We start from the raw sequence: 25,785 nt of genomic DNA on the forward strand, positions 1-25,785 counted from the left end.
TATTTACGTCTCTCCTCTTGCTAGTCGGGGCTTCGCTTCAGATCAGCGACAAAGCATCTGAAAATGTCCATCATCCCTGGCCCCGAGAACAAGTATTTCGAGAGAATAACCTCCGTTCGACCGAGCATTCATCAACGGTAAGATGGGTTTGGCACATTTAATTTGATTTTATTTAACAACATTGCTTTTTTTGCCTAAAACGATCGTGCTAGCCTGCAGCTAAGCTAGCCGGGCACGCTTAAAGCGACCCCCAAATAGTGCATATGTGGATTTTAACTTAAAATTGTTATCTTTTTGCCACGTTTCACTTTATTAGTTATCGGGTAAAATGTTCAAAGTTGAATCAAGGACATGTTTGGCTAGGTTTTGATGCACGCGGAGCAAGATGATGTCGCATCGGTCTGCCAGCATCACATGTCATTTTTTGGAATATTTTGCCTCAAATTACGTAGATTGCCGATTTATGGTGTTAAATATGTTTATTAGTTGATGTATTATATTGTGTGTGTGTTTACAGAGAGAAACACAGGTTACAGTTGGAAAATGCGCTGTTTAAACAAGCCAAACCCAACAAACAAGCAATGTAAGGATGAGTATTTTGACCATTTTCCTTATTCATTTGAAGCAATGTTTCTCATCATGTATCTTCTTAGTATGGAAATATATATAAGAGGAATTCATCAGCCATTACAGTGTAGCAAATGAATAGTAAACTGTTAAAATGATATTATTCTATGACTATGAATATGCTATTAAGCTTGCTTGAAAATAGCATTTGATTTAGAAAATCTTGTGCTTAACCTTTTTTTCATTGTAAACCTTGCTCTTATTTTTTTTTACAAGAACCCTGCATAATAATTTCTTTGGAATAATAGCTCTTGTGTGCCTTCAGCCCTCAGATAAAAGGTTCCAAACTGCACGCTTATCTCAAGCAAATCTGTGTCAGGGAGACACAAGCGAAAATGAGAAACCTTGAGCTTTTGAGAGATGTGGAGTGTCTTCAAATTAGCATGCAACAATTCAGGCCAAACCTTTTTGCATTGCGACAACAAAAGGTAATCTCACCCACACACACTCACCCTTTTTGGTCTATTTTTTTATATTCAGCATTTGCATGCTTTGAAAAAAAATATGATGATCCTCATCCATATTTGTCCAAACGAGCGACACTTGATTAGTCTTAGCACTTGATATTTTTTAAGATGCTATATTCTTTACCCACACTATCATCATAAAAGCAATTTTACACACTGTAGCGTTCATGTAGTTTTAACAGGGCAACAGTAATGTGATAGTAAACACTCAAAATGTGCAATTTATCACAACAACCAAATGAACAAACGGGTGAAACAATGAGCCTGTCAGATTATCGCTTAAAACTCAACAACAGCGCTTGACAATTTAATATCAAATTAACAAAATTGGCTAATTATGACTCACACAGTTAATTGGCCAATATACAGACTGAAGTGCTCCAGAGGTTTAGTCCTTGTCTCCCCCCTCTAGCAGTTAGTTTATTTCCTCTTGATGTTTTATGAGCTGTTATGTTCTTTTATTATTTATTTATTTATTTGGCATACTACTAAATCTCACTGTTTGACGTTATTCCTGAATTTACACTACCAGTGTCTAATGTCTCTATTGCAGGCCAAATTTTCTCCTAAAATGGAAAGATTTATGGACCAAATGAAGACAAATCAGAAATCAAAGGTATAGAACTCATTTGGCAACATTACATTCTCACTCATCTTTATTTATGAATAAGAAGAACTTAACATCATGTACTTTAGCTTTTGTCATTGAGCTATTCTTTATCCACGCTTACAAAGTTCCTCTGTTTTTCCTGCTTTTTGCTTTTTCATTTACAACATAAATCGTTAAATACGGGGGCAAATCTGCTACATTTGAACTGCGCGGCCGCGGTGGCGTACGTATTTAATCCTCGCTAGCATCTGCACAAGCCGGTGTCGTAGCTTTCTGCTTTCACTTAAAGCAGTTAAAGCTCTTTTCAGATGAAATGTCTAAGACATCTTGTAATAACGTCGAGCATGCTGTCTAGAGCAGTCACTTGTAACCGCGAAAGCCCCCCCAAACCCCCCCTTCCTCATTCTGTCGATATTGTAATGAGCAAAATGGTACCGTTCTTCCATTATGCATACAAGCCATTGGCTGGCAGTGTGCATGTCCCTCAGGCTGTAGCATTCATTAAGGGAAGCTTACCGGGCTGAAAGCTGGAGACAGATGATAACGGGATATGATTTTCATATTTAATACTTTCCTTGGAAGAGCACACGCATGCTGCAGATTGATAGAAGAATCAATTGCTACTTTAGGGAGACACTTTCTACTTTGCCCTGCAGCTACCGATGGAATCACTCAGCCAAGAAATTAACTTTTCCTCTTTTTTTATACTTACTTTGTGGATCTGCTGGGTGGGCTGCATGGTTTACAGTGAATGTTATTAAGCAGCTAACTGTTTGGTATTTAAGACGCTTATCAGAAAAGAAACAGAAGCTATGTTTTTTTTTTGTTATTGTGTTTGGAGGGAGGTTTTGCACCTCCCACACTCCCCCATTGGTGACATTGACATGAATCAAAACTTGTGTAAAGGATTTCTAATACGATTAAAAGTTAAAACATTGATCCCGAGACATTCTTTTTGAGCGATGTAGCAGGCAGAATTCTGACCTTGGCCCAAACACGCTCCACTCATTCAGATTTCAAAGTGGATATTTTAACATACTTGAGATTTTTAAAAAAAATGGTCACGATAGACTTCATTAACTCGAGTGAAGTTATTTTGCAAATGTTTGTATTTTATCAGGGAAAAATATACATAGGCATTTCATTGTATATCGGTGATTATTAAATATTCCGCTTTGGTATTTGCAGCTGAAATCCATACAAAGCCATTGCGAGGAAAAGTCCTTCTCTCACAAAGCGGATGATTTCACGGACGCATGTTCGGTCATTTCGCCCGGCCGTCAAACCTCCAGAGCTGCCGACTGCGCGACGGGTATCACAAGTGCGCTCTCAGACCAAGCAGTGCGCGGTTCACCCAATCGTAGCTTGTCCTCGTGCAAACGACTACCAAGTGGCCCTTTGGAGGACTTCACAGTTGGCAGAAAGGATGCCGGCGCCGACCGAGCACATTTATCAGATGACATTTTAGATCCAAAGCATTCTCCCGATGGTCGTCATCCGACTGACAAATACGGGAAAACGTCGGCGGCACTCCAGTTTGCTAAAACTGCGACGGAGTCTTTTGAAATCGACGATGTACAAGAACCTAAACCACAGATGACCTTGAAGAGTCCAAAGAAGAATCTGACTCAAGGTAGCAGCAATGACTCAATCCAGAATCCCTCTGCTCCACTTGTTAACTTGGCAGAGATTGCTCCTCAGACATCCTTAATGGAAAATCCAAGGAGAGGTTTTAGTTGCTCGACGCCTCAAACGTCCTCTGCAAGAAAATCTGAAGATCTCTCAGGTTTGAAAATGTGCTTTTCTGTTATCACGTGTATTGAGGAGTATTTCATGCTCCAGTTTGTTTTGTTATTTTTGCATTTGACGATTTGGAATGAAACTTGTTTTTTTACATGCTTCTATTCTTCGGTTCAGGCAGAGAAAGTTTAAAATCTAGCTTCGATGAGCAGTTGTCGGAGAGCACCGAGAGTCATCTGTCCATTTCTATTACGCAATCTGATTCGGGAGATGATGAACTGGACGATGAGGCAATCGCTGGGAATAACGGATCTGAGGAAAAATGGCACGGTACCATTTCAACCTTCAAGAAAACACCTCAAATGTATGTAATATTTGGTTTTGCAATCTTTTAAAACACAAAGTCAGAGTGGCGGCCCGGGGGCCAAATCTGGCCCGCCGCATCATTTTGTGTGGCCCGGGAGAGTGCCGACTTTCTGTTTTAGGATCAAATTAAAATGAAGAGTATAGATGTATATTAAATTTCCTGATTTCCCCCTTTTAAATCAATAATTGTAATTTTGTAATCCATTTTTTCTGTGTTTTTAGTCCAAAAATAATTTTGTAAAATCTAAAAATATATTTAAAAAAAGCTAAAATAAACATTGTTTTAGATCTATAAAAAAACTGAATATTTAGGGATTTTAATCCAGTTCTTTTAATCCATTTATATATAAAAAATCTAAATATTATATCTAAAATGGTCCGGCCCACATGAAATCGAGTTGACGTTAACGCGGCCCGCGAACCAACCCGAGTCTGACACCCCTGTTTTAAAACATTTTGAAAAACAATCGGATTAGATTGGAAGTCAAAACGTATTACCGTGCTTACTTTCGGGATTTAAATATTTGTACATACAGAGAGGGTTTTAAAAGTTCAAATAATATAAAATAGACACCATAAAAGCACTGTCCCCACATTGCAATTATTCACCTATTTTGACAGGTCTTGGAACCTATTAACGGGCATAAACGAGATCTTATTGTATATTCATGCACAATTCTGTACAGTGTTATTTACAAGGAATATTCCAAAACAAGGGGCGTGAATATTGCAGTGGGCTGTTGATGACAGGAGCATACCAATTCATCTTAGCCAGTCAAGAGCATTGTGGGATTCATGGTGGATAGTCCGCCATGCACCGTGTAGCACGGCACCAGCGGTGGCAGTGACGCATCTTACAAAAGAGACCTCGGGACCTGCCGCCAACCATATTGGCGTAATCCATGATAATGCCGTAACAGAGCAATTTTCTGCTTGAGAGACCTCAGGAACTCCCCAGTGGAGGAGGAAATTTGTGGCACCACAGAGTGTTGTGGAGGGTTGGTATGTGGCCAGCACTTGCAGCTGCAAAGCCTTATTGTGATTATGGCCTCGAGTCCAATGATCTTTTTAAAACCACATACCTGTAGTCCGACATAAACACAGTTGCATAATTGTCACCCGCTCCTTATCCATTTTTATCATCAGTTATTTTGTCAAAGGTCGCCAGGGCCCTAAAGTCTATTCCAGATGGCATCAGACGTAAACCAGACTATACCCCAAACTGGTCGATAGTCATGATGAAACCTTATGTTATGTACAAAATGTATATTTATACAGTGCAATTTGTACCCTTAAAAATTTAGTATACAGTGGTACCTCTACATACGATCTTAATTCGTTCCGGGACTGAGCTCGTAAGTCGATCTTCTCGTAACTCGAGCGAACGTTTCCCATTGAAATGAACTAAAAACAAATGAATTCGTTCCAACCCTCTAAAAAAAAAACACCAAAAACAGGATATTGGATTGGAAAAAAATGATTTCTTCGAATTTGCCATCTATTAACAAAGTAACACAACTAGTGGTTTAATATTACTAAAATGTGTTTAATATAACTAAAAATAGACGCATTTGGCGGAGGATAGGGGGACGGGGGGGACTTTATCCACGGCAACGCACTTGTAACCGAACAAACAAATTTAAATTAACTTGGATTAATATATACAGACACACTCAAACATACGTTTAATGTAACTTTACACAAAACTGAATTCTTTGCCACGCCTCCACCCTCACATTCGCTATCGATGAGCTGTTTGCTGTTGTATTCCCTTCAAAATATTCCGAAAATGATGCTCACAAATGTCCTCACAATAGGATAACGCACAACCACTTGCCAACGAGAAGTAGTCTTGAATGAGCGATCGCGGGAGCCAACAGGCTAAGGAAGGAATAACAGCCTACCCACGTATTGATTGTGGGTAATGAAGTTTTATTCTGAGAAAGGGTGCCATTGGCTATCGGTGTTGTGTGCACGAGTATACTTCATTACCCAGAAAGCCCTCTTTTTGTCCGCACATGCGTGTTATGCGTGTTCTGGTCCATGTGTAGGAGAAACCCGTTTGAAGAAATCGTTCAGTGCTCGTAGATATCCGTTATACACAAAAAAGATGCGGCAAAAAAAGACAGTGTGCTACAATGATAAGCAGCATCTCATGTCATGGCCACCTGGCTTTCTCGCATCTAGAGCGCATTATTTGCTCAATTTTCCTCGTATCTCAAGCATCTCGTAGGTAGAGCTGCTCGTATGTTGAGGTACCACTGTAAAACCAAAGAATATCCCCCTTTACTTGCTACGTTTTGCTTCTTCCATTCTGTATAACAGTTCATCTTATCGCTACATTTTTAACAAAATGCACACCATTATATTTCTTTCAGCAAGCATAAAGTATTTATTGGTGCAAAACTGTTTCTGTGTGGTCTGCTGTACTGTTTCTAGCGTGACCTCAATAGGCGCCACAGTTCGCCTGTGCAGGGGCGACAACGGTGGGGGCCACAGCTTTCATTGTTAACTCTGAGGGCTTGTGTGTATGAGGGAAAAAAAGGAAAAAAAAAACGCAGGCTTTGATGTAAAGCTCCCAGAGCATCCAGTCTCCATCCTCTGCTGCTTTTCTTCCTTGTTCTCTGAGGTTAGAGTTTGTATCGCTCCCTCCATTCAATTGGCATCAGGGAAAAAGCCCGGGCAATTCATTAGATTATCCCATTATATTTTTTCTCTTGCATGGTCAGGGTGAGTGAGGGTGTCTGCTTGAAATATCCTCCAGGTTTCTTCATGAAGATAATGGCCAATTTTTTCGCTAACTTTCGGGGCCTGAACTTCATGACGGTTTTGCTCGACTGCTAACAACGTGCAAGACAATTTGATATCGAGTCGGTTGCTGTTTATGTGATTTGAAAAAGGAGATTTTTTTTTATACATATACACGTACATATTCAGACACATTTACATATTATGTATATGTAGGTATTATATACATACACCCATAGATACATACATACACATATATATATATATATATATATATATATATATATATATATATATTCATTTTTTTAAACACTTATGGAAAGAGAACTGTGACTTAGTGGTTAAATTACTATATTTAGTACCGTATTTTGCTGTAGGTTTGCAACTGTAGGTATATTTTTTTAAAATCTGATCACGTGATTGGAATTCGGGTCCGATTACATTTTCCCCATTATCGGAATTAGCTAAAAACAAAATGTATTTCTCTATTTTTAACTAAGCTACTCCTCGAACTCAAACTCGGGTGTAAAAATATGTGATCGGGACAACTATTCTTAAACCCTGCGTTCTTCCTCCCTGACACCAATAGCGGTTAGGCCTACCTCACTTCAAAATGTGCACTGTACAGTATAAAGCGATACTGCAGCACATAACCTGACCCTCTTCCTACGACTGCAATAAACAGCAGCATGAAAGCAAGTTGAAGACCTTGACACCAAAGCTGTTAGCAATACAATAAGAGTGAGGGTTGAGCAAGAAAAATACAACACATTCACTTTCTAACTCTCTGAAGAAAACAACACCTACAAAGTGAAGTAGAGAAAGATGACTTTCAAGGCTCAGGGTGATAACCTAAATGCGATTTATAAACCCTAGCAGATTTCACAGAAGAAAACGTTATGTATATAAAATGTCAGATTCAAGCGAATCTTACCAGGAAGCAACCTGCGAAAAATAGGGCTCAATTGTAAAGTGAGCCAGAGCCCATGACAAAATTTCATCAATTATTTTTATTTTGGGGATCCTGCTAGCTGCTAGAATTCAAAGAGGGCCACCTAGCACTCAATGCTCAAGAAAGATGTATTTCCAAAATCCACATGCATTAGGCATCCATCTCTCAAACTATGTTTCCCTACGACTTATCGGCGACCAGTTTAGGGTATATATAGTCTGCCGAAGTCAGCTGGGATAAACTCCAGCACCCACTGACAAGAATAAGTGCTTTTGAAAATTAATGAATGAAAAAAAAATGTAAAAAAAATAATTGCATGCATTTTTTCCCCAGACTCTCCCTTAATGGGTTCTTCAAACTTCTAGACTCAATTGAGGATCGACTCCATGGTGAACAAACAAGAGTGTACGGGAACATTTCAGTTGATGAAAGAGAACTCTCTCGAATTATCAGGTAATTTTGTTTGATTTAAGTCAAATGCTATCCGTGTTTTTTAAGTTATTGTGTGGAAAAACATTGTCAGTCAAATGTCTCAAAACACTCATGCATCCGTATTTCTGGACTACATATAGTAGTTATCTCCATCCCTTTTCACACTACACTTAGCACAATGCAGTGAACCCTCAACCAGCTCCAATCACACAACAGTGCAGGCCATGCCACAGAGTTCCTGAACTAAAAACTGTTCAATTTGAGTGGTAACACTGAAAAAAAAACAAATGCATCCAATAAAAGAGATTGTGCCATAGAAAAAATGAAAGAATTCGTACTTGTTGTCAATATCAATGCAATCTTTAAGTAAATTGAACTCTCGGACACAGGAAGGATGTCATAGATACAGAAAATAGAGATGTCCCTCCTCGATCTGATCACGCCATTCAGAATTCTTCCAAATCAGCGTGTAAAACAAATACTAAGTTAATTCTTTTTGAGTTGCTTAGCAACGTGCGTCAAATACGGGCATTCTCACGCCACGCTGCCATCGCTGTTAAACCGTCTCATCCACAAAAACTCGTTCCCTGCCATTGCCGAATATGGCAGTAACATTTCCAGTCAATGGAAATAAAATATGCACATTTACGGTGATGCGTGGCCTTAAATGAGGTCGCTATGAAAGCCACAGTAGTGGTAGTATTAATTTATAATAGGGGTGACTCTATTTTGCGATGTTTTGATTATCACGGCTATATCTGGTCTGGATTAACCACAATATTTAAGGAATTACTGTATATTCCTTGCTTTTGCGTTTTAGGCCATTACTTTTCCTCATTTTTATCCTAATACTCTCATTTTCAGTCATCAAGTGGCTGTCTTGTGTCACAGCCTTCAGTTCTGGCTCAATACATCTGAGAACCTTCATATATGTTTATGGCACGTGTGTGTTGTTATGAGGTGTTAACAGCTGTCAATTTTACTCCATGCACGCCTGACCTGGCAATGGCGGACTGCTCAACGCATGTCGGACAGCCTTTGTGAAAGTGAAGCAGGCTTGAATGAGGAGGACCTTGAAGCATGCGGTGCAGTGGTGCTTCATGAGCTCCAGAGGTTGTCAATCGGCACAGAGAAGGGCTGCCTGTTATCGGCTGAGCTCGTGAGTGCACACCAGTCCAACACTGAGCATATGGCAGCCAGGTAAGGCTCATGAAAACACCGGCGCAATTGTATTCCATCTTTTACCGGACTTATAGTTGGTTTGTAAAAACTTAATTCACTGAAAGGTGAACAGTTAAGCGGCAACTCTTCGAAATGTTACATGTGAACAAATTGTCTGCTAATTTTCTCTATTCTACCATAACAATGAAAATGAATCAGAAAATAAATCACATCGCCAGGTTCCCACCCTTAATATATATATCCTGTATTTTTAAGTCACACCAGCCAAACAATGCACATTGACGTTTAAATATAAGTCGGACTGGATATCAAGTCGGATTTTTGGCAAGGCATTTTCTTATTTTATCAGAAACCAAGAACAGTGGCAATTGTAAAATAGTCAACAACAGGCTAATTATCTGTTATCATAACATTAACAACATATTTCAGATAACTATAACCTAAAAAAAAACGTCTGTCAGTGGTCAATGAGAAAAAATACACACAGAAGTCACTGGCCTAGACAAACTATATAAAAAAAAGTGTGACTTATAGTCCGAAAAATACGCTGCACACACACACACGACACGACATTTCCAATTTCCTTTTTAAAACACACTTTGACTTTGTAATGTAAGGCGGTTGACCTTTTGGAAGAACTAATGAATGATGTTGAAATGAAATCTAAGAGTATGAAGGCTCCTCTTTATATCTGTCCAACCCCCACACTCACCACAGCCTCCCTCCCGATGCGGCTCGGCTGTGGGATCGCTGGTTCAAGCACGCCCTTCTGCTCAAGGAGAGCCGCGTCCTCAGCGCTGAGCGCTTGGTCGAACTGTTCGCGCCGCTCTTGGTGGAGCGCCATGCAACATACCACCACCAGGTAGCGTTGGAGTCACACACATTGGTGCACACAAGTGGTTGTGATACACTGTGGGGGGGTCGTGAGTGCTTATTTATTTGGGGGGTTTGGTGCTGTTGTGAGGGAGTCCTTTTTGTGTTTGATGCCAAAGCCTGCCTGCCTCCTCGTCGTCCTCCACACATTGACCCAGACGAAAGGGAAACCCTGACCCATGTGCTAATGGCAAATTACACCCTCTGGCCTGTCTTCTTTCATCTTGTGCGGCATATCCATCTGACAGCCTACTTAAAAAAAAACGCACATACATACATGTACAAGGAGAGAAACAACCATATATAATATTTGGTCATTTTCCTCCTTATGACCTGCAATTGGCTGGCAGCCATTTCAAGGTAGACCTGACGCTGAACTGTTTACTGCAATATAGGCTCTTGGATTGAATTTCAAGTTGAAACAACTTATAAAATAACAACATAACTACAAATATTAAGACTAAAGCTGTGTGGCTTGTTTCATATATGTAGTTTTATTCTCATATTTTGCACCTAAAGGGTTAGATCTTTTTCCCTCCCCATTTACAAATGCTATCTCTTCTCCCATCCTTTCCTAATAAACACCACAAGCAAATTCCATTTACAAATTATTAACATTTTATCTCAAATCGGGCGTAGCAAAACTTCACAGTTCACACATTCCAAACACCTCCATCGTCACTTCTATTCCTTATGGTAATTTTATCTATTTACTTCAAAAGTGGAAAGTCTCTTCTTTATAGATGACTCCCTTTCCTTACTACATTTTGTACACAATTTGACTAATGTCATTGTAGCATAAAGATCTTGCTCCAATGTCTTGGACACAATGATTAATAAGCAAAGATGGAACTAGAGCCATTTTAAAATGTTAAAAAGACACTGCCATCTTCATTGTATTCCAGTGCATTAGAGAAAGGTTGAGTTAAAATGTTCCTCTGCTTTATCCACTCCTTCCATCTTTAGTCCTCAATTTTTTTTTTTGCTCTCGGTCCTGCCTCTGTAGTCTCTCACAACTGCTTACTTTCCTCAAATGAGGGCAACCACCACTGTTCCCTCTAAGCTGCGCGCGTGCGCAATTGCGCACTACTCTCGTCTTCTCTGCGCAGCAGAAATCCTATGGCGCGCAGTAAAAAAAAAAAAAAATGATTTTTTTTTTTTTTTTTTTTTTTTTTTTTTTTTTTTTTTTTTTTTTTTACCCCTTTCTTCATGATGGGCTCGGTTCTAATGTCCAAAGAGCTCCAGTATTTGTATTTAATCATTAAACGCTGTTTTCGGCTGGATTTGACCGAATTTGAGAGCATTTTGAGCCGTTTGGTGAATGGACGTATATAGACTTTTTTTGCCTCCATCGCGATATCATCACGACATTTTACCAAGGAATTCACTTCCCTGGGCTCGGTTCTAATGTCCAAAGAGCTCCAGTATTTGTATTTAATCATTAAATGCTGTTTTAGGATGGATTTGACCCGATTGCTGTCATTTTACGGCTCGGTTCTGCTACATCTGCCCGCCCAAGAGTGCCTTATCCCGGGCTGCCATTGATGGTAGACTAACATTGATTTTTACTATAATTTGGACAACACCGGCGGCGGGCCGGATTAAAAATCCTAACGGGCCGTATATGGCCCGCGGGCCGAGGTTGAAAAACTTGTACACACACGATCCGGGGGCGGGGCGAGCGCGCGAATCCCGTTTCGGCGAAACCTCCGTTCGGCCGAATGAACGTTCGGCGGAACGTCCATTCGGCGACCTGCCCGTCTGTCAAACGTCCGTCGGCGAAACGTCTTTAGGCGAATCATCCGAGTACCGATGATGTCGCTCACACTGGTACTCAGTGCGCTCAGGGAGGTTGACTTTCTGCTCAGACCAACGAAAAATTAGAGGGAACATTGGCAACCACCACTTCCCATTCACTTCTTAGAACGCGACGCTACCACTCTGGAAAATGGAAAGCCTGCAGCCAGCTTATGTGTACACACTCACAGAAGCTCTTTGAATATTCAAGTTCTAACCAGTAAAATCGTTGATATTTAAGCCCATAACAAAATCTACAAAATCAGACAAACAAGTTATCAAGTTTGGGTCGCCCGGACGTTTGGTCGCCCAGACGTTTGACAACATGACAGAGAGTTTACTGTTGAAACCAGCTCTCAAAATTATATTCACCCGGCGACCAAACGTCTGGGCGACCAAACGTCCGGGCGACCAAACGTCCGGGCGACCAAACGTCCGGGCGACCAAACGTCTGGTCACGGTCTGTTCGATGAACTGTCCGGCGCCGAAATGTCCGGTCACAAGAAAAACAGTTAACAGATGTCAATTAAGCCAGTTGATCTACATTTTAAATAAAAAATGACCCTCCCAAAAATGCGATTTAGATTACAGTGCAACATAAAAACTTTTTTACTCTCCACTTCATTGTGTATTATTTTGCTGGTGCGACTAATAGTACAAAAATGCGCTACCTTTTTTCAAATTCAAGAATTTACAATTTTCAATCACACAAAAGGATAGGAATTTCCATTGTAAAATTAGTACCGGCTGCAATCCTTCTGATTGGTGGCATTGTACTGCCTCCACATTGATGCTGATTATTATGTAGCAAACAGGCATGTCTTTGGGAGGGGGGTTGTGGTTACTGGATTTGGGCAATATGAGAAGTAGGAAATAAGTCTGTCAGTGGCTGACACCTCCTGAAACAGCGGCTCTTAATTGTGTACCCTCATATCCCCAGAGCTTATAAAAACTGAACTGGAGAGGGAGGAAGAGAGTAGTTTGTCTCAATGCTCTAAGCCAAGAGGGAAGATATGCGGAACGTGTTGCACATTAAGACCAGGATGATTGCATTCTTGGGCGTTTCGCTAATCTCATGGATGAGAAGAGAGGGTGTGAAGAAAAAAGAAATTGTGATTGAGAGCGAGAGTGGAAGGAAAAGTGTGCAAAATAATCTTTCAGTTTAAACGAGTGAGAGAATTTGGCTTTATTTTCTCTTGGTGTTAATTATACGCAATGTGCAGCTGCACCTCTGTGTGAGCAGCCGTGGCCAAAGTAAATGAAATGTCTAATCGGTCTGAGTAGAATTTAACACTTCCTTCACTGAATGGGAACAATTAATGGTTTGCTTTTAATTTGTGCGGCTCGCAGGCCAAAGTGCTGCTGAGGACACTTCTTTCCCGGTCCAGTGAGGAGTGCCCCTCAGCAGATGAGGAGAGTGACTCTACTTGTTCTTCTGGGCCTCCTTCTCGCCCGGCTCATGGTGGTGATGGCAAGCATGCCGTGAGGATCCAAAAGCAAGAGATTCAAGGTCAGGAAAAGTCATTCAAATCCACCACACTATTGTATCTGACTGAAAATGGCACCAAAAGTTAAGTACAGAGATACCTCTTCTTACAAAATTAATTTGTGGCAATGGGGATTTCATAACCTGATTTTTTTTTCGTAAGCAGAATTGCACTGTACATGTAAATGCCCAAACAACTTAACTTAAAATTATGTTACGTTTGGTCAAATATCGATCCAATGACCTATTTTCCTAAAAATGTCATCATACTAGTCGATAGCATGACTCATGAAGACAATGATAACAAAGCCTGTTTCTTCTTTTCATTCGCTATCACCCTCCCCCCAAAAATCTGAAAAACTCACGAAATGGCGTATTGGGGGAGCAATGTCTATCAAACCAATTTCAAAATAAAAATCAGGATTATTTAAGTGTATTTTAGTTGTTTGGATTTTTCGACAATTCACGTTTCGTAACTTGAATTTCCAGCAACAAAATTCGCATGAGTAGAAGTACAACTGCATTTTATTTGTACAAATAAATTATGCTTATTATACGTATTTATTTAACCTATATATGGCATTGTCAAAGTAAAAAAAAACTCAGAAAAATGGTCCAGTAATTATATTTTTGGGCCCTTTTTCCAAAACAAGTAGATAAAATGAGAGGTTGCGAAATTAAGCAGCCACAAGCACCGAGCTCGAACGTCAAGGTCCCTCCTTTCTTGTGATTCTGGGAACATACTCCGTTGTAATATCTTGCAATATTTATAAAAAAAATACACTTCAACTTGGCTGGGGAGAAAGTACAATATTTGTGCCTTAAGGCAAATTCCTATTGCTTTCATTCAATAGGAATATTGACACATTTACTCTTTAACAAATCTTTAATTGAACTGCAACGTAGATTATAAGGAGGGACAATTTTTTTACCCGTTCCACACATGGAAAATGACCCCTGCAGAGCACTAAAAAGTTTCTCATTTTTTTATGAAAGAAATCAATTTCAGCCTCTTTTTATGAATCTCTGGCTGCCTGGTTTTCATACAGCTCTTTATTCTATTCAGAGCTAAATAAAAAGACCCTGCATTCCCATTTCCATCCCCACTCTATTTTTTCCCCCTGCCAATGCATCTCTGTATGCACTTCCATTTCTTACAGAACTACAAAGTGCTGAAGAGGAGAGCCACGACGAAAGCCCTGTGAAAAGTGTTCCTATTAGAGGTAAAAAAGGCATCACCAGTGTCCCAGCATTCACACTTTCCTTATGCGCTGGTTTGTTTGCTTCCCACTGCAGTGAATAATGGGCCTTTTTTTATGCGTTGGCGCTCGTAGCACGATCAAGGTGAAGCCAGGGTCAAAGTCCCACCTGAAGAGCAGTACTAGTTCTCTCTAATGATCTCATAGAAAATACAAGCCGGGTTTTCCCCCCAGCCCAAGGCCTTATGGGAAAAAAAGAGAGAAAAAATCGATCGTTCATTATTCTGGAATAATGTACTCTGCTTTAGTTGTCCAGCTGTTAAAGCGGGTAGTGTAGGAGATCTATCGTAGGTTCTCATTATTTAGCTCAGTGTTTGCCAACCTTTTTTGAGCTGCGGCACACTTTTTGCATTGAAAAAAAATCACATCACTAGCTGAAATTATTCCAAAAACTATTTTTTTGCACACCGATTTAACGTCATCGAAGTTGATGTCCACAGACCGCAAACAACTTTCACTTCGACTGATGTTAAAATAAATAATGCAACGTTTTTCAACCTTATTTTAATTTTTTACTTGGTCTACCAATATTACGGAAAAAGTAATGTGCTCACAGAGACTTTACGTCACCAAAAATTGATGCCCCTGAAACAAAACAACTTCTGTTTCAAGTACCTTAAAAATAGGAAAATGACTTAAATCTCGTATTACGACTAATATTACGACTGTTTTCCTCCCAATATTAATTCAACCACCTAACAGTACAAAGAGACGTTTTGTTCTCATGCAGACTTAACGTCAACAAAAGTTGAAGCCCGGAAAACCAAAGTGCTTCGGATTTACTTAAAACTTACTTAAAAATAAGCAACAAAATGACTTTAATTTCATAATGTTACGATTTGAATCTTGTTACAGTACTATGATTTCACATTTAAATTTTAAACTCGTAATAGCTCAATTTTAATCTCTTAATATTGAGATTTCTCTCTTGGAGTATCACGATGTATGACTACTACGATGTAATTTCCCGCGGCACACCTGAGAATGGCTCACGGCATACCGGTTGTGAAACACTGATCTAATAATGGTGCGGTAAGGCAGCTGGATTTGGAAAAATACTAGCTGTGAAGGCATCCAGCAGCAAATGGTGTGCCAATCCCTCTGCTGCTCTGAAATGTAAAGTGAGCATACACTCCCCTCAGCTAACAGATTTCCCACTGAGCGTTTGATGTGTGAGCAACCCTCTGCCGCAAAACCAGCAAAAATGACGCCATTTGTTTTGCCTAATCAAAGAAGAACAAACAAAAAACGAGCAAAAACAGACTGAATGAGGATTTGCAACATAGCAACTTGTGTTTTGTGACTCTTCTAATATTTGTGTTACTAGTACTTTATTTAAAAATAATAATCTGGGGGTTGGATTTAGCCATTGAGGTCGATTTTTCTCTTCAATAGTAATCCCACTGTAGAGTTTATGCACCGCATTTTAATTTTCCTTCTGATAAAAATGAGACTAAGACAGTTAGTTTTTTAAATCAGATTTTTTCCATTCAAATGCTGCTAAATTGGAATTACCACACTGATGTCCACCGAATAGGAGGCAGATGCATGGTATCATTGTAAGGCTGCAGTTTTTCCAAGGCATTACATACAATTGGAATAAACATAAAATTGGAATAGTAAATAGTTTGGAATGCCACAATATAGAACATATTCACGCCCCATGATTTTTTCATTATTTGTTATATTGCAGCCACACTAGATAAAATTGTTCTTCCTTTTCCCATGTGTAAATGTTCATACAACATCTCATTGACAGAAAACAGGTGAGTTCTTTTAGGTTTTTTTTTTTTTTTTTACATTTCTGTGTTTGATTGAAAAAGGTTAATTTTCAACACAATGTTTTGGTTTCATTGATCTTAGACTTGGTCCATTTACACAAAACTTGCATTTGAACAGGTGTCATTTTTATAGCTGCTAAATATTGTAGCCAAAAGGTAGTTATACATTTTCAAAATATAAATAAGTCATCAGCTTTTTCGGTGGGGTTGCTGAAAGAATACGAGTGCTAACTACTGTCTTGGAGATATTGCTATTTTGTCTTCAATCATCAGTTAAGATGGTGTAGTCTCCCACTCTTTTTGAGATTTCAAGACTCAGCTACTGAAGCGTGTTGGCTCATCAAACACAGAAATCTCTGAAAGTAGGAAACCTGGCTTTTAAGCAAATATTTGATGAGCTGTGTGTGTGTACGTGCGTGCGTGTGTGTGTGTCTGAACAGAGACAAAAGCATATCAGTTACTTAAGCTATCAGCCATGCAAGAACGACCGCAGAGTTCTGAAGAGGAAGAAGAGGGAGAGGTGAATGAGCCCTCAGGTAAGGAATGCATTCCATAGTCGGAAAGAACTGTGAGACTTCTTTCTCGTTTGAAAATGTGTGGTTTAATTGGTCCCAAGAAGACATTATTTCAATTAGCGGAATAAAGTCATCATGCTTAGACTACAGGTGAAGAAGTCACTTGTTTTCATGCGTTATTTTAGACCAGTGAGCTAGTACAGACAGTACTCAGACGTTTGGTCGCTCGGACGTTTGGTCGCCCGGACGTTTGACAACATGACAGAGAGTTTACTGTTGAAACCAGCTCTCAAAATTATATTCATGAGAGAGGGAGTTTAATATCTAAATATCTACTGTTGAAACCAGCTCTTAAAATTATATTCACCCTGGCGACCAAATGTCCGGGCGACCAAACGTCCGGGCGACCAAACGTCCGGGCGACCAAACGTCCGGTCACGAGTACAGACAATTACAGTACTTTAAATCAGATTTGTGCATTATGAACTGCAGTCCAAACACAGCTTAAGTTGCCATTATTATTTCAAATTTGAGGAAAATTCCCCCAAAATATTTTCTCCCCAGCAAAGACATTTCAATCTGCTTTTTAATCCCGGCCCATGTTTTCTAATGTCTTTTTAATATATATATATATATATTTAAATCTGTTCTTGTTTGCTCTTTTAAGGAATAAATCATGGCTCCGAAGTGGACAGTGGGCGGGCCAAACGCTCCTCACATCAAGACCCTTACCCCCGGTAAGAACATTGTTGTTATTCAACGTGCCACAGGAAATGGACCACCAGACACCAAAGTGGTTGATGTACATTTGCATGGCCGCTCTCATAATTCCCCGTTCATTTCCATAAGATCAAGGGGGGAACCCCCCATTAACTTGCTCACAAAGACAAAAGGCCCCTCTCACCCAGTTGACGGGGTTGAAAACCCATTTCGCCAATCCAAATCAAAACACCAACCCCAAAAACATAATTGCCTCCCATAATATCACCGTCTTGGGGCTCCTTTCAATACCATTGCAAACACATCACACCAAGGGCAGCTACTTGCAAAAATGTGTTGACAAAGACAGGCGTCCTTTTCAATTTCCCCCATCAAATGCATGGAAACGGCTCAAATCAGAGCTCCAAGTGGGGCGCACAAGAACGCTTAATGATAAACAGGCCGGCGGAAGAGAACGCCGCCACGCTTCCATTTGAATCTCAACGCATCTTCATCAAATCTGCAATTGCCTATCAGGTCCTCAGAGCACCTCTCTGCCACCAAACCCATTTGGGCTCCTGTAATAGCTGCGTAAACGTTATGAGGAATAATCTTCTCTGATTTCATGTGATTACTGGCCAGCACGTTGATGCGAGGGCTTAGGGCTGCGTGTCCCCCGGCCTGGCAAGCCGGCACTTCCGTCTTCCTATTAGCCCAGGGAAGGGCTAATGGGCTGACTCTATTGTGCTCCTCGGCGCCGCTGATGTCTACCACCGCCAGCCACGGCGCACGGATCACCCTCTTTAATAAACATGAGCCAATTTCAGACCCAGACCCTCTTAGATCTCGCCTGTCCCCGTGTTATTAATTTGCATGGGAAGCAGGAAATATTAGACAAAACTCACACAACCCAAAGAGAAATGTGCCAAACATTGCGTCGGCGCGCTGTCGATTGTGTTCACGTCCGTCACGCTGATCAAATGGTGATTTATGCACGCTGCTATGATTGACCCTCTCGTCTCTTTATAGTTCGAAACGGTGATCAGAAGTGCTACATTCACCCTAAATGCATCCTCTGGTCATTCATTTTCTTTTCCCAGTCTTCTCCTGGATGTTAGCTCTAAGCGGCACACTTATTTCGGTGGCTTCTTCCACTTAAATGCACCTACAAGTGGTCCAGAAGCCTCGTACTTAAGCAGAAGTGTAACACTGCAGGACGGTCTGCCCCGCTTGTGCCCGTCTCACTTTTGTCGCTCTTTTCCATCCTTGAGTATTTTATTTATTTACCCCCGACACCCCCTCCTCTCCCTTTTTTTTCTAAAACCGACTCCTGTCCTCTTCCTCATTATTCGCTTTATTTGTTTGTCAGCGAGCCGATGAGTGACATCAAAAGAAGCACCGAGACGGACTCGGAATACAAAAAAAAATGTCCTCGCCCGTGTTGTCCGAGACAATAATTATGATTTGTCTGAGCTTAGCTTAGACTACAGTAGAGGGGATTGTAGTTTAAAGCGGACGCTTTGGTGCAAAAAATGCATTTATAACTCTTTGTGAGGCTCCTCATTATGTGTGGGCCTGATTCATTAAGTAATTGGTTTGCAGTTGTTTACATGAGTATTAAGGCCTTCTATTCAGGGCCTTTGAGAGATACATTGTGCAAATGTTGCATGTTATGAATGCAGAATGAGAGGCGGGGGGCCAGTCCTATTGGCCCAACACTGCACTCGGATGAAAAGCGAGAGAAAAGCATTGGGTGCTGCTTTGCATAGCAATGACCAAAGCCTTAATAAGCTTTACAGATTAAATACATGCAGTCTATACAAGATGCAAAGAGATACTCTTAACGCATTTATACGTGCTCATTTCGCCATGAGAGAATATTCTTTTTGGATATCAAATGTGCGCATTGTGTCGCAACTAGGAGGGCAGCCACTGGGATCCGCGACATTTATTACGGATTTGTCCGTTGCAAATCTCGGGCTGTCTTTTTCAATGCTGAAGTAAAATCACTTTGTGCTTGAGTGGGGATGAAAGGAATAATGCACGAAGGAGTGAGTCTAAATAAGCAGCTGCGCTCTATGTAAAGACCACTTGTTCCCCTTTGTATGCAAGTGCATGCCACTGCTTCCTCTAGTGCAAAGAAACATTGTGCTCCTTTCTCTGGCCGACGTTTCGGAGACCACCCCTTCCTTATTTTTATTTGCCCATTTCAAATACCTTTTCTTAAATTCCTCCCGTTTTGAATCGTCAGCACACAGCCACACACACAAACACACACACACACACTCGCGCAAGAACAGATCCTCTCATCATCAGCTGGTGTTATTGTTGCGCCTAGTGCCTGCTTGACAAAAACCTTGACACAACAATTAGTGGTTTACAGCTTGGCCTCGGACAACGGGACGTGCTCAAACATTCGACCTCAAATCACTGCAGAGTGTTAGAATCAGAAACGCTCTCTTTCGGGAGGGTAGGCAACGTGTGCGTCCGGATTTCTGGAATGGGAAGGATGGTAGAGGCGAGAGAAAGGAAGTGAGGGAAAGGGGAGGCTCGCAGATAGGGAAGAGTTGAGATCAATACCCGCTCAAGAGAAAGTAAAGGGTGACATTATTTGGTTGACTGTTTTTTTTTCTACCCCTAACTCAGTGTTATCTGTCCCAGATCCGATCAAGAGATAAGAAATCGGGCCCGATCATTTTCTAAAGATCGGAATTGGGTTAAAATGTATTTCTCTATTTTTTTATGTATTAACTCAATGGCTGCCAACAACAGTGATAGACTCCAATCCAGTTTGACTGGGAGCGCTCGTTATATAGAAAAAGAAAAAGAAGCCTTTAAAAAGAAATGGACTGACAATAAGACTAATTGTTGTTTTCCAGAATAAGTCATTTTCAGTAAAAAATAAAGGCATGGACAGAGAACATACCTGTAAACCTCAGCCAATTGCTCCCTGTATTAATGATTGCAATTCCCCTTATTAAGCGATAAAAAAAAAAATCGTACAAATGTAAGGCAGCACATATTTACTCACATAGGGCGCACGTAAATGTGTGAAATTTTCTACAAAATATACGGCTTTCTGACTTATGATGATAGTCAAAAGGCGGTCGGGTGAAAGGGGAATGTGCATGCTCATATCATAACTATTATAGAATACTATTAGCAGTTGGCGATGACGTTTTCGTCTGCTACAAGTGACCGAGACGATCCGGATTAGAGCCGAAATGGGTCGGTTTTACAAAAATAAAAGTACAAAAGTTGTAATACGGCGTACACAATTTGAAATGATCAAAAACGGGAAAAAATGTATAAGTTGACAGGCTTTTTTTGAGGCTCTAATTTGATTGTTGTGAACATTAAGCATAGTCATTTTATTGTATGTCACTGTTGATCTTTGCAGCACATGCAGTCCCCACTAGATGCCATTCAGGAGTGTGTTGAGATAAATGCTGCTTCCTCTCACTTGCAATGCAAACACGTTGCCAGCAGAGAGCACTCACATGTTAGACTGTGCCCACTCACAATGCACTCCATTTGCCTCTCGTTCTTTGCCCCCACTAAGGTTGACATTCTGCTACCATTCAGGCCTGTTAAAGGACTGTGCATCCAAGCTTAGCCTAAACATTGTTTGTGCGGGGGTCAGAGCCCGGGATGGGAGTAGGAGTTGATGGGAATGATGAGGTGATTGGTCTACCTTTACCTTTAGACAAGCTGCACTGTGTAAAAGTGCTGTTGAGCTATTAACATTTGCGTGTGGGTGGGAGCTGCTTAAAAAAATACTAGGGTAAACAAAAGCATTTTTCTGCCACTCAGTCTGTGTTTTGAGAAGGTGTTAAATGCCTTGTAAGCATTATTTCTGCTAAACTTTGTTTTAGAATTGGTTAAAGTATATGAAAATGTGTGGATGGATGGATGGATATGTTAGGGGTGGGAATGGATTAATAAAAATGTCGAACAATTTCCAATGGAGGAAAACAAGACGGATTTAAAACCTTAATTCTTCTCCCTCTTGTGAAAACAAAAAGTATTGTACAGAAGTAGAAGCACACAAATTTGCCATATGGCTTTACCTGCATATGTATGCTAACCTAGGAGATAATTAAGTTAGATTGAGGATATAAATGGGCTCCTTGATGATGTAATTTTAAAGAGTCGGCCTATTACAGTGGATCCGGGGACCTAATTGCATATGCATTAAGTTAGATCAAAGCCGTTTCGGAGGTCATGCATTTACATAGCGGTATCAGCGGCGCTATGGGATCCTGGCAACACTGGCTTTTGACTATTTTTTTTCAATGGCGGGCTTTGTAGAAGTCATTCGTCCACAATTAGAACAGGAATCAATGATTTCATCCTTGCTATACTGCTGAAACCTTGGCTACAGATATTCAAAAACATTGATGGATTTTTTTAAATCATTGTCTCTTGGCTTGTAGCTTTTATTGAAGAGGTTGACAAAACTGAGAAATTTTCAATTTAGGAATTTCAATCATTTTAGATAGAAAATGATTCTCTCCAAATATACAAACAATTCATGTGACAGTGTTTGCAAAACGTGTTAGAACCCGTGATATCAAAATAAATCTAAATCCAAATCTTGAATGGGTGCCTATCATTATGTATTCCTTCATAAACCATCAATAATACGGTGCCTTTGTGTTTATAGGAAAGAGATGATGAATCCGAAGATTTATTCAGCTCTACGCTCAAAAGGTAAGTAGAAAAATGAAAAAAAAACAGAGTAGGTGGAATGAGGCAACTTTGGAACTTGTGGGATGAAAACAAAAGTGCGGGTTTGCTGTTTCGCCATGGCAACCTGTGAAAGATAACCCCAAAATTAAAATGATCTACGCAGCGCTAGAGCGCCCTCCTGTAGTTCAGTGTAAAAATAAAATGTGAAATGATATAATAATGTGGGATTAATTTCCCACATAAGTATAAATCACACCACAGGCCAAACTATTTTTTTTTTTTAACGACTTATAGTCCGGAAAATACGGTGTTTATCTTATCAAGTCACAACCTAACAGAAATTTGGTTTCTTTTAAAAGGTATTTTTCTAAAGGGCGAACTCATGTATACGCATCTTTTCAGTTGTATTGGACTGATTTGTGCTGCTGTGGTTTTTTAGTGTTTACTGTACTTTTATCCAGTAAAAGTGGATAGGCAATTTGTGTCATGACTATCTCTTTACTTGTTAAATAGCAACTCCTTCAACCTCCAGTTTTCAACCGCCAGACTGAATGCTGCCAAAGTATAACCTGTTTACTCATGCCAATTCTCATTTAAAATATTGCATTGAATGTATTGAAATAAACACACAAGGCTGTATGAAAGGAGCGCCGTAAAATTTCCATTGTGGTAATTCAAGGTCGTTTTAGCTTCACCGTGTTCAAATTCTGACATGCTTATAAAGTGTCAATTTAGCGGGCGAACAAAAGTACGGGGATGATCTGAAACGTCGGTAAACATTCGGGTGCCCCGTGATACATTTTTTTGTTGTTTATGTGTAGAACTGTGGGAGGAGTCAGATGACAGCAACTCAGACATCGAAGCAGCCTTGCGTCCACAACCTTTCGACACGAATGACGACGACACGGACGACTTCTATGGCTGACGCAAGCCGGACAATGCGGTATTCAAAATGAGATACTTGTATAAAAGATTTCTATTCAGACGGCTCGGCGGATCTTATTCTATAGCTTGCCGACTATTTTATCGCGCTCCATTGTAAACGGTGTCTTAAAAACAAATAAAAGTGACAACTCTCAGTGGTTGAAGTATATATGAAGCGTCGCCCAACACTTTACTGTTAACCCTGCTTCAATCTATTCATGTGAACGACTCTCCCAACTCATAATAGCAGCTCGAAATAGATTAAACTGATCTTTTAAAGCGATTTGTTTGCACTGGGCTGAAAATGATGCATTCTGATTCCGCGAGTGCTCTGCCTCCGGCATGCTCGAGTGCAGGGATGTGAGTCACCTGTTAAATGACAAAACACAATGGCCTCTCGGCACACTGCCGCCTGACCTTTGAACTGTCTAGAGAGGACCGTCCCTGCGCCCCCTACCCCCACAAAAATACAAAGTGTTAGCGCAGCCCAAATGCGCCCTTGAAGGTTTCCAGCTGCCATCCATTGTGCAAATGCTCGGGGATTATTTTAATGGATGCGCGCGGCGTCTGCAATTTGTACTCTGACCACAAGTCAGAATATTTGAAATGAGCACAATAGTCAAATTAACGCTGCTCATTCATCAACTACCGTATTTTCCGGATTATAAATTGCGCTTTTTTTCATAGTTTGCCTGGGACTGCAACTAATAATCTTTTTATTTTCTCTCTGACCAGCAACATCTTTTCATGTTGTTGTTGTTTGTTTAGGCTTTAATTCCCTAAAAAAATCTTTTCTGTTAGCATGTAGCGATTTAGCCTGTTCTCCATTTTTAGCGTATATTTGTTCTTGGTTTCTTATCAAATAAAAAAAATGCGATTTATACTCCAATGCAACTTTGATATATTTTTTTCATCTTCATTGTGCATTATTTGGCTGGTGGGACTTGTAGTACAAAAAATACGGTAGTTAAAGAGGTGACGTACACATAGTATCACTATGTCCAGTCAATGATGATGACAAAGCCTATGTCCGATTATTATTATTATTATTGCAATGGCAGTCATTAACACGTGCATTCTGGTTCTCAAGAACAGTCACATTGTATTCCTTTCCAATGTGAATCCACGAAAAAACTATACATCCTAAAAGCAGGTCAGAAAGTTTATGAAATGCTCGAGAATCATTCAAAATATTTGCATGTCAACGTGCCCAATTTACACAAATGGAAGGTCACGGCACTGACCGTCTTTGTGCCGAGCACAGAATACGTCGCCCACTTTCAATTCATTTTTAATTAAAAAAGCATCCGCACACTTATTTTATCGTCAATTAATTTGAATTCACATTAAGATAACTATTTAATTTTTAGCCAGTTTTCTCCAAAATAGTGAGTCCAAATTATATACAGTCATTATTTTGTTGTACTTTACTGATTTCAACACTGCATTAATTTGTAACCTTGCTTCTAGTACAGGAGTTTTTTTTAGCTTGGCTTTCTGTTAAACAGAAATGATTAAAAAAAATTAAAAATGAATCATTTAGCGGGATTTCTGCTTTAGAGCTGGAGTGACTTTTATTAATGATGTAACAGGTTTATTTATTGAATCTGGATGTGCAAAGGTTAAATAGTAACCATGTACAAGCACTTTTTAAAATGTTATTAAACACCTTTCTCCTTCTTTGCCCTATGATAATATTATAGTTTCAACTTTTTTAACTCATTCACCAATGAATTCCATAATTTACTCTGAACCTGATTAATTAAGTCCATATTTCATGTACGTGTTGTATGAAATATTTGTTTTTGCCGGTGCAAAATTCAAAAATTCAACACTCCAATAAATGTTATCATCTATATATATTGAGCAGCTTTTATTATAGCTTTATGCATGGTGTGATTCTCCTGAGATGTGGAAAAAAAGCCTGTGGCATTTAATGTCAGCAGGATTCCATTAGTAAGCCTCAGGTGCCCGTAAATATCAAAACAGCATATTTATTATTCATAATGTAACGCTATCAGACGGCCCTGACCCAGCACCGAAAAAAGGGACTGCGGCAGAATAATTTGGAGTTTGCTAAAACGCTACCCTCACATAATATCCATGTTAAGGAGCATGTCAACAGATACTTGAAAGTAACAGATTTGCTAATATTGGAAGTGGAGTTAGATTGTTCTAATGTGAAGTTGCATTTTTAGGCAAGTTTTTTGGGTTCTTTGACGCATAATGATATTCCACCTCTTCATGGGACTATCCTACGTAATATATTGCTGATAAGGGGTCACATCAACACTGTTGTTTGTCATTAAATCCAGTTTCTTTGCATTTCTTTTCTTGATGCCAACAAAAAATTTTTGGGAAGAAACTGAACCAGAATATTTTAAAAATACAGAGTTAAATACAGAAAAACAGCCTTGTCCTCCGCAACAAGTTGTGTTATTTTGTCATTGTTGTTGTTTTAGGTCTATTTTTAACTCATTTTTGGTTGCGGAATCCAAAACCGTTAGTGTCAAATTTGGATTACAGTAATACCTCGCCACTTCGCATATCGACTATCGTGAATTCACCACATCGCGGCTTCAATCTGCCAAATAAAAATGAAAACTTTATACTAGTGTAGGAACAATAACACAAA

At 39.9% G+C, this 25,785-nt stretch overlaps 2 protein-coding genes across 6 annotated transcripts in view; one reads left to right on the plus strand and one right to left on the minus strand.

The window, feature by feature from the left end:
- ralgapa2 (Ral GTPase activating protein catalytic subunit alpha 2) overlaps positions 1 to 25,785 on the minus strand; it is a 188,374-nt gene that overhangs the window by 148,831 nt on the left and 13,758 nt on the right. The window lies entirely within an intron of this gene.
- kiz (kizuna centrosomal protein) lies at positions 2 to 24,033 on the plus strand. Its single transcript, XM_077620369.1, has 15 exons — positions 2 to 137; positions 518 to 583; positions 893 to 1,055; positions 1,648 to 1,710; positions 2,893 to 3,490; positions 3,622 to 3,808; positions 7,844 to 7,963; positions 8,978 to 9,142; positions 9,842 to 9,986; positions 13,145 to 13,304; positions 14,441 to 14,503; positions 16,761 to 16,856; positions 17,503 to 17,572; positions 22,201 to 22,247; positions 23,048 to 24,033. Exons 1-15 carry the CDS (start codon positions 64 to 66, stop codon positions 23,149 to 23,151), a joined length of 2,121 nt encoding a protein of 706 aa, XP_077476495.1. The 5' UTR covers positions 2 to 63; the 3' UTR covers positions 23,152 to 24,033.

This window comes from Stigmatopora argus, chromosome 15, assembly GCF_051989625.1.
Source record: "Stigmatopora argus isolate UIUO_Sarg chromosome 15, RoL_Sarg_1.0, whole genome shotgun sequence".
NCBI lineage: Eukaryota > Metazoa > Chordata > Actinopteri > Syngnathiformes > Syngnathidae > Stigmatopora > Stigmatopora argus.